The sequence below is a fragment of the Paroedura picta genome, chromosome 15, assembly GCF_049243985.1.
Source record: "Paroedura picta isolate Pp20150507F chromosome 15, Ppicta_v3.0, whole genome shotgun sequence".
Lineage (NCBI taxonomy): Eukaryota > Metazoa > Chordata > Lepidosauria > Squamata > Gekkonidae > Paroedura > Paroedura picta.
The window spans coordinates 29,740,114-29,750,038 of NC_135383.1; the positions used below are offsets into that span (position 1 = coordinate 29,740,114).

Here is a 9,925-nt window from a genome sequence, read left to right on the forward strand (position 1 = left end):
GGGGGTTTCCCAGTTACTTTGCCCATTTTTCTATCCCTGTTAAATATTTGAATTTGTTAAAAAAAGTTGGCTTTCTTGGCGGGTGGGGGTGGTGGTGGGGGGGGGGTCCAAGTTAAATTCCCTTGTTTTTTTCCCCTGTTGAACTGTTTCTGAAAATAAAATTTTGTTGTAAATTTCCTGAAAAAGACTCCAGTGTGACTCCTTGAACTCGCACACCTTTCACCCCAAACTCCTAAAACACCTTTAACCTTTAAAACACCCTCCAACCTACAACCCACACAACGGTGCCAGAATAGGCACAATCACTAGAGAGGGTACACTGAGACAGAGTCAAAAACATAAACTTTATTGAACAGACAACAGCAAACACAGATAAACAGACAAAATGGCCCAAACTAGGAGGGGGAGAACTTGTCCGCAGGTTTCACGACTCTCTTCCCGAGAACAGTCCTCCTTCTAGTTTGTGTCGCGGCATTCTGAGAGGGGGTGGGTGGGGTGGGTGCTGGAGGTGGTGGGGGGGGTGGGGGGGGTGCTGGAGGTGGTGGGGGGGGTGGGTTGGGTGGGGGGGACGTTCACTATAATCTGAGGAGGGGGGGCCGCCTCCATAACCGCGACCGCCCTCTCCATCAGCCTCCTTATCATTCGAACTTCCTCCACGCTTTCGCGTAGCGAGTTGTTCGAATCCCTAAGGATGGCGCGGAATTTTTTGCCCTCCTGGGCCACGAGAGAGAGCATCGCCTGGTCTGCAGCAGCTGCACGCCTGGACTCCTCCTGGCAGTGCTCCAGGATCCTTTCTCCCACACTAGTGAGGACGGAGACGCGCCGCAGCCTGCCGCGTTCCCTGGCCAGCCTCTCCTCAGCCGGGAGAGCGCCCCGGGGTGGTGAGCCAGCTGGCTCGTCGTCTTCAGAAAGGACCTCTGTTGGCATAAAAAAGAGAAAAAGAACTGTTAGTAACAACGAGACAGTCAAAACCCACCCTGGTGCACATGGTGGCCTTTCTTGGTCACATATTGTTAAACCAAGACTCAGAACAATGCCAGGGGAGCACACGGTTATTGTTTGTTTGCCCATGGTGGCCTGTCTTGGTTACATGTTAAACCAAGACTCAGAACAATGCCAGGGGAGCACAAAAATGAAAAGGAAGCACACAGTTATTGCACACAGACATTGTCCTGCAGCCATGGCTCGAAAGGAACAGTTCATGCACGCTCACCATCTTGTATGTGTATCCGCCTGCGCAGGGCAGGAGGTCCAGCCACCCCACGCTCCTCCTCCTCCTGTGTCCCGGGTATGAAATCTGAAAAAAGGGAACAAAGAACATGATTAAGGACCAAAGTGTGGCAAAGCAAGCTTCAAACCCTAAAGCAGCAACGTTGAGGGACTATCTTCTGTCTCTTGGCAGTGCTGCTGCCCTGCACAAACAGAAAAGCACAAAGCAGTTAAACCCCCCCCCCTTATTGCAACTGATACTTACCAACATTTGTGGATGCCCCAGAATCACTGTCCTCTGCTACTGCTGCAGGGGACTCTAGGACCACCGTCCCAGGCATCTGTGTCTCTGTGGACAAGAGCAGAAAATAGTGAAAAAGGAGCAAGCATACAACCTGAACCACACAGCAAGCTCCCAAAGAAGTGGCTAGAGCACTGCAGAAGGCCTATGGCTGAGGCATGCAACAAAACTGTTTGGGTTGTTGTTTAAACACAACCGTTTTAAAAAGCCACCCAAAGCAATCCACAAACATCCAAGCATAGCATGCGTTGCAACGAACACAAGGCATACAATGGTGAAAAAGGAGCAAGCACACAACCTGAACCACACATCAAGGTCCCAAAGTAGTGGCTAGAGCGCTGCAGAAGGCCTATGGCTGAGGCATGCTGCAAAACTGTTTGGGTAGTTGTTTAAACACGACCGTTTTAAAAAGCCACCCAAAGCAATCCACATCCTATCATATTATGCGTAGCAACGAACACACGAGAAAACGATCCCCAAACGTCAGAACACACATTTGCTCAATATAAAAACAATAAAATACAAAATAAAAAGAAAATTACTTACCGGAGGCAAGGGGCGTTTGGTCAGGAACCTCCTCCGGCTCCCCAGGAGCGATGGCCATCAGGTCCACCGTGACCAATTCCGCTGGTCGTTGCTGGACGGGGGGTGGAGGCCGAAAGCTGGACGAGGTTCCCTCGCCGGGATCCTCCTCAGCGGGTGGTTCCTCGACCGGGGCAGCCGGCTTCCGAACCACCTTAAGGCTCCTCCCGACGCGCTTCGGCCTGCCGGCTCCTTCCCCGTCTCCGTACAGCTGGCGCTGCTCCTCGAAGTAGGGGCAGGTAACCTTTTCGTTGCCGGAACCCTTATTATGGTTCACGGCACGCATGTACTCTGCCCTCATTGTTTTGGTCTTCGACCGGCATTCAAGGCCGGTCCTGTTGTGGCCCAGGGCACGCATCTTAATGGCCACTTGTTCGAAGACCTCCCTATTCCTGTGGGAGGACTGGAACGCGTCCTGGATTTTCTCCTCCGAGAAAATCCCGATCAGGTCCCTGATCTCCGCGTCCCTCCAAGTTGGGCCACGGCCGGTTGCAGGGACGGACGAGGCTTGAGAAGAGGATTCCATGTTGCTTTCGCTAGTAGCTGAGCAAAATGGTGGTGCGAGGTGCAGGGTGCAACGGATCATATACCTTCCCGCACACAAAGACAAAGGGACTAGCCGGCTCCTGATTGGTAGAGGGCAGTAGGGGACACGCGCATTGGCCACATTAGGTCACATGTCACGTTCAAAACTCCTCGCGCGGGAACAGGATCTGCTCCTAAAGGCCAGATTAGCGCCTTTTGTTTGACTTCTCGCATGCGCTGATTCGTCCACACGCGGGAAGAGCAGTTTGAACATGCAGCGGGAGCCATTTTAGTGAGATGTCCGCCATTACAAAAACGCATGCCGGTGTAAAACCGAGAGCAATTGCAGTGGTACGCGACAGTTCCCCAATAATATTCACCAACCAAAGCATAAATCAATGACATGTAACTGGCGAACGTTCGTTGGCACGCTCAGCGGACAGTTTTTTAAAATGAACGGCGGACGGCGACTCCGCTTGCCGGAGGTCTAGCCGCCGATGGAAGGGGTTGTCCGCACCCAAGCACAACCACGCACCCGGAACCACACAAAGACCCACTACACATAAACCGCCCCTCTTGAAATCACCTCGAATCATATCTATTGAACCCCAGTAATCTAAACAGGAGCCTGCGAGCGGCGAACGTTCGTTGGCACGCTCAGAGGAAAGTTTTTAAAAATGATCCCCGTACGTTGACTCCGCTAGTACTGGCCTACGGTAGACGGGGTTTTAAGCTATGGGCAAATGTTTGGAACGTGACGGTGTGTGCCACTGTGCTTTTGGAAAACTATTGTGGTGTCCGGGCAGAATTTAAGAAAGTGATCGTGCTTGAAAGCCAGTCGCTGTCTCGTTGCCTCGTAGATCCCCGCTCGCTCGGAGAAAAAAGATGGCGGACAGTTCGCCGGAAGTTAGGAGGAAAGGCTCGGGAGGAGGGACTTTGAAGAAACCGCAACAATGGTAACAATGGTCTGTGGCGCTACTGTTGCAGATTGGTTGCAGGAGTGTATCGCTATCCGGAGGGTGAATCCAGTTTTCTGGATTCCCCTAGAAGCGCTACAACGAAGCGCTTTTTGCGGGTCGGTTGCAGGACTGTTGCAGATTGTGTACGACGTCGTGGGTTATGGCAAATTTGTAGCGTTTCCAATTGGCAACCATCCTGCTACTTTGAAGCCGTGCGTAATGGCCCTATGTTTTTCACATATACAGCACAATGTTAAAAGTTAATGGTGTGTATGGCCTCTCAAGGTAATTTGGAAGGAGTTTTACATGTAATTTATTGAGCAAATTGGGCAACTGCCCCTTTAAGGCACTGAAGAAAGTTCCAATGTGTGTGAATTGTGCCTATATAAGTAAGGAACGGTGTATTAGTTGCAAGTTGTTAGGTGCCCCTGTTGTGTTAATAAAGGGTTTTTGGAACGTGTGTGTCTCTCTCACTACACAATACTGGCGACAAAGGAGGGATTGTAGCAGAGAGAGAGAGAGAGAGAAACACAGGGGCACCTAACAACTTGCAACTAAATAACACACACTCCTTACTTATATAGGCACAATTCGCGCACACAGGGGAACCTTCTGCAATGTCTTAAAGGGGCAGTTGCCCAATTTCCTCAATACATTACAGTTTACATACATGCATATACAAAAATGCATCAGACCTCACTAAGTTATCCAGAACCGTCAAGTTACTCCTGAGCCCTGAAAATTGAAATACACACTGAGACACCTGGAAGGAAGGGGAGTCTGGACACAGTAGAGCTACAGCTTCCAACTGGCATTAATCTCACTCAAACTGAGGGGCACAAATATGCCACTAAACAGTGAAGATACCTCCAATCCACTGAGACAACTGAAGGTTGTCTCTTAACATTTTGGCTTGTGGCAGGTTCAAAATCCTCTCCCCTAGATCATTCTAAAAGGAAGATTCCTGGAACTTTCTTGGTAAAAACAAAAGGAATAGGCACCACTCAACTGGGCTGAAGTATTCAAGAATATGGAAGTTTAGAACTTAAGTATTTACCCCCCCCCCCCATCGCAAAGCGTTTTCGTTTCCTCGGCTTAACGCCTTTCCATCCAAAGTATTACAAGGGAGATTTGCCAAGATCCCCTTCGAAAACAGACTATGCACCTGTGAATCAAGTTCTCCTGACACCATCCAACATATCCTACTGGATTGTCCCTTGTTCACTGAACAGAGAAGGCATATCATACCTCTCATACCAAAACGGAGAAACCATTCAAGAGACCTGATATGCCAATTTCTACTGAGTGATAAGGAAGCCAACGTCACTTTTATTACGGCTGAATTTCTGTCCTCAGTTTTTAAATTTAAACTGTCTGACGTATCCTGACCAACGTTGTTTATCCTGCTTACCTACTCTATGCCAATAAAGGTATTGTGTTATTATTGTATTTACCCAATCTGGATGGAGTGCGTCTAATAGTGGCACACTCCGCTAGAAACCTGGCTGTGATCCTCGACGCCTCCCTCTCCATGGAGGCCCAGGTCACTAGAGTAGCACGGCAGGCCTTCTGCCACCTCTGCCAAGCCAAGCTACTAGCGCCCTACTTGGCCCCAGAACACCTGGCCACAGTGATCCATGCGACCGTCACCTCTAGACTGGACTTCTGCAACTCACTCTAAGCGGGCCTGCCCTTATCCCTAATCTGGAAACCACAACTTGCTCAGAATACCATAGCCAGGATTCTCACCAATTCACCATGGAGATCCCACCTCTGGCCTACTCTTGAACAACTCAGCTGGCTCCCAATTTAATTCCAGATCAGCCATCAGGTTTTGGTTCTTATGTTCAAGGCTATACATGGTCGGGGCCCAGTGTACCTGACAGACCATCAATCTGCCTATGCCCCCCAAAGAGCACTACGCCCCGCCACCTCCAACTGGCTGGTGATCCCTGGCTCCAAAGAAGCACGTCAGTAGTCAACAAGGGCCAGAGCTTTCTCTGTTCTGCCCCCCCCCCCGATGGAATGAAGAGGTCAGGGCTGAACTTCCACAACTCCGCAGGGCCTGCAAAAGTGAGCTCCTCCACCAGGCATTTGCTTGAGTCCGACTGGCCCAACAACATCCACGGGTCCCCCCTCAGACACCCCCTCCATGGGGTTTTGTTTAAGTTGCAATTGTTGTTATCGCTGACCAAAGCCATTAGAGTTCTATTGATTTAGATTCACTGCTGGATTGTTGCTGATGTGTTATTTGGTGACGATATGTTCAGTGTTCCATGTATTACCCCTGCAATGTTGTATGTGAACCGCCCTGAGCCATATGGAACGGCAGTATAGAAATCTAAACTAATAATAAATACATAAAAATTTTATATTTATCGTATCATATAGTAACCAGGAGATCTTGGGATTGTCTAACAAACTCAGCAAGAGACTTGGAGGTGGTTTGCCATTTCCTGCCTGCATCATAAATCTAGTGGTCCTTGAGGTCTCCCATCCAAATACAAGCCACGATTAACTATGGCTAGCTTCCAAGATCTGATGAGATTGGGCTATTCAAGTCAGGGGGGGAGTATATGTTAACTATAACACTGGAACGGTCTGAAAGGGAGATATCTCACAAGCATAAGGATATTAGAAGTATACTCCAAAAACATTCTAGACCAGCCAGAAACATAGAATTGGTACACAAAGAGGCCACACTACGCTGACTACTTGTTGTTATTGTTGTTAGGTGCAAAGTCGTGTCCAGCCCATTGCGACCCTATGGACAATAATCCTCCAGGCCTTCTTGTCCTCTACCATTCCCCGGAGCCCATTTAAGTTCGCACCAACTGCTTAGAATCATAGAATCATAGAGTTGGAAGGGGCCATATACTTATGCTTCAGTGACTCCATCCAGCCACTTCATTCTCTGTCGTCCCCTTCTGACTACTAGACAACATTAAAAGCAGGACATTTTTACAGTACAAGTGATAATATTTATCAAATAATGTTACCAGATTCCCATAGAAATGAAAGTAAAGTCATTCATGGGATACATCACTGGGTTATGCCTTGTATGGAACTGAGAGCTGTGATTTCGAAGACTCAGCATGGGTTTCGCAAGAACAAGTCATGTCAGACCAACCTTATCTCTTTTTTCAAGAAAGTGACTACCTTGCTGGATCAGAGGAATGCCGTGGACATAGTTTATCTGGATTTCAGTAAAGTTTTTGATAAGTTTCCACATGATATTCTTGTTGACAAGTTGGTAAAATGCGGTATGGATCCTAATTCTGTCAGGTGGATCAATAACTGGTTGACAAATTGTACCCAGAGGGTACTTGTTATTGGTTCAGCATCTTCTTGGAAAAGAGGGACAAGTGACAAGAGTGACAAGGATCTGTCCTGGGGCCTGTGTTGTTCAACATATTTATAAATGATTTGGATGAGGGATTAGGGGGGATACTTATTAAATTCGCAGATGATACTAAACTGGGAGGAGTAGCAAACACAACTGAAGGCAGCAACAGAATACAGGATGATCTTGATAGGCTCAAGAAGTGGGCTAAACTGAATAAAATGTTCAATAGGGACAAATGTAAAGTTCTACATTTAGGTATGAAATACCAAGTACACCAATATAAGATGGGGGAGACTTGTCTTGGCAGTAGCATGGGCGAAAAGGATCTAGGAGTCTTAGCAGACCATACATTGAACATGAGTCAGCAGTGTGACTCAGTGGCTAAAAAGGCAGATGGGATTTTGGGCTGTATCAAACGGAGTATCATGTCCAGATCATGGGAGCTGATGGTACCACTTTACTATGCTCTGGTTCAGTTTCACTTCGAGTACTGTGTTCAGTTTTGGACACCCCAGTGGAAGAGAGATGTTGACAAACTGGAACATGTCCAGAGGAGAGCAACAAAGATGGTGAGGGGTTTGGAGACCAAGACATATGAAGATAGGTTCAGGAAGCTTGGTCTTTTTAGCCTAGAGACGACTGAGAGGGGATCTAATAACCATCTTCAAGCATTTAAAAGGCTGCCATATGGAGGATGGAGCAGAATTGTTCTCTCTTGCCCCAGAGGGATAGACCAGAACGAATAGGATGAAATTAATTCAAAAGAAATTCCATCTAAACATCCGGATGAAGTTCCTGATAGTTAGAGCGGTTTCTCAGTGGAACAGGCTTCCTCTTTAAACAGAGGCTGGATAGCCATCTGACCGAGAGGCTGATTCTGTGAAGGCAAAGAGTTGGCAGGTTACAGTAGATGAGCGATTGGGATGTGAGTGTCCTGCATAGTGCAGGGGGTTGGACTAGATGACCCATGAGATCCCTTTCAACTATGATTCTAAATCAGCAGGGATCAGCTCCCACTTTGGAGAGAACCATAAGACTTACACGTATTGGCTTTTGTAGGTTGGTCACTTTCAAGCAGTAGCAAAAAGCCAGGGTTGGGTTGTATGGGAGCAATTTGCTCAATAACTGCTGCTTAGCCTTCTCCAGACCTCCCTCACAGGTCAAAACAGTCCTAGAAGGGGCTCCTTTGCCTTACTGAAAGCAAACCTGGAGGACTGGGAATACTGCTGTGGTTGCCTAGCAACAACCACTAAAGAGCACCTGTTTCTTAAATTTATAGCCACTCCTTTTATAATTTTTGTATTATTATTATTTGATTTGCAGACTGCCCCTCTCTGACAACAGTATTAGGGCATGTGAAAACCCATACATACCTGGTTTTAAAAACAACAGACAGTTAAAATCTAATTTCCTATTTAAACATAAAAAATCTCTCAATGCATTTTTTTTTCATCTCAGAAGTTTTTGCAAGTTTGGAACTTTTCTCAGGTTTGTAGAAAGATCTGTTTTGTTTGTCCACAGCCCAAGTCTCTACATTTAGCTATCCAAAGATGGGATCACACTTAAAATTCTGTGCTGTTATTCACCCTGAGCCATTTAGGAAAGACAGGATAAAAAAATTAAGATGATGATGATTTATATTCAAATTAGCACATGCATATAATGAGTTCATTCTAAAAATTCACTTTCCCAAGTAAGCAGCCACTCAGCAAACATGAACACACAAAGGATAGTTATTGATCTGCACCATTAGCAATCAGACCATGACTGTAATTAAACTGTTAAATCTACATGACCACAAAAACTTCGTTTGGTTTGACCTGCACTGCATTCCACTTATTCTTCAGAACTCATAATGGTCAGCATTATTTTCACTTAGAAACTGAGAGCTAGCCTGAACGAGAGTGCTTTTTCAAAGCCACTCAGCTTATTTATTACAGCAAACTTATTTCAATTGAGGGCTCTTGGAGCACAATTCAAACAACTGCTCCTCCTATAAACAGCTTTCAAACTACCATAGCCTGAGGCTAAGAAATGCTTCCTGTTTCCATCACAAGCAAAGACTGCTGCTCTCTGTTTTAAAAGGGCAAGGCGCTTCTCAAACTCTGTTCAGAAGAGTCTCCCGGTCATTTGCTTGCCTCCAGGCCCAGGCCCAAATCCCAGTTTCTTCAAGTAGCCCCCGCTCTGGCCGCACGTGAAGATGCCTGGACTCACTTCCCCCCCAGCCGTGCAGCCTTGTTGTGCCGGATCCCCCTGCAGGCGCGACTCTCCAGGCCGATGCCCACAGGGACACGCAGAAGCGACGGAGCCGCCGCCGCCGCCGCCACAAGGGGCGAGCTCCCTAGCGCGGCCTTCCGCCCGGCGGCCGCCCCAGAGGCCCCGAGAGCCCCGCGGGCCCGTCCCGCACGTGTCCCCGCCTCAGGAGCCCCCAGGGAAGGGACCCAGCGCACCTGCTCGTCGAAGCGGCTCACCACGGCCTGCACCCACTCCACGGGCTTATGGGCCGCCATGGCTCGCCCAGCCGGGCGGGGGAGGGTCTCGCCGGCCGCTCAGCTGCCGCCCGCCGCCTCAGCCGCCATGACACCTCAGCGGAAGCGGGAGCCCGCCCGCCCCAGCACCAGCCCGGGAGACGCGGGAGGGAGGGAGGCAAGGCCGGCGCATGCGCACGGGACCGAACGGCGGCAAACGGGAGGGAGCGCAAGGGCCGCGCACGCGCACACTCCGCGGGGAGAACCGGGGGAGCCAAAGGGCACCGCGCATGTGTGTGAGTGATAAGGCACATGCGCCACGCGTGCCCCCGCCCCGGAATGGGACTTCGCATGTGATAGGCGAGGGCGGAGAAGGTAAAGGGCAACGCGTATGACACGAAGAGGGAGGTTCAGCGCATACGCCTTGCGATTAGAAAGGGGCGCACATGCGCAAAATAGCACAGAGAAGTCAAAGAGCCGCGGCAAGAGGCGGAACAAAAAAAGAGAAGTTTTACTGCGCACGCGCGTTTATCGA

The 9,925-nt window shown here is 48.8% G+C and overlaps 2 protein-coding genes across 3 annotated transcripts in view; both read right to left on the reverse strand.

Annotated features, from left to right (window-relative positions):
* The window catches only part of NF1 (neurofibromin 1), a 365,186-nt gene extending 355,534 nt beyond the window's left edge, over positions 1-9,652 (reverse strand). For both annotated transcript variants that reach the window (XM_077311869.1, XM_077311867.1), the window contains exon 1: positions 9,373-9,652. In XM_077311869.1, coding sequence (XP_077167984.1) covers positions 9,373-9,432 — 60 coding nt within the window. In that variant the 5' untranslated portion in view covers positions 9,433-9,652. The remainder of the gene's footprint in view (positions 1-9,372) is intronic.
* On the reverse strand, positions 326-9,358 carry LOC143824501 (uncharacterized). The gene is made up of 4 exons (XM_077311872.1): positions 2,057-9,358; positions 1,475-1,558; positions 1,214-1,297; positions 326-917 (listed from the first exon to the last, which is right to left on the reverse strand). Exons 1-4 carry the CDS (start codon positions 2,676-2,678, stop codon positions 457-459), a joined length of 1,251 nt encoding a protein of 416 aa, XP_077167987.1. The 5' UTR covers positions 2,679-9,358; the 3' UTR covers positions 326-456.
* Positions 9,653-9,925: the final 273 nt, after the last annotated feature.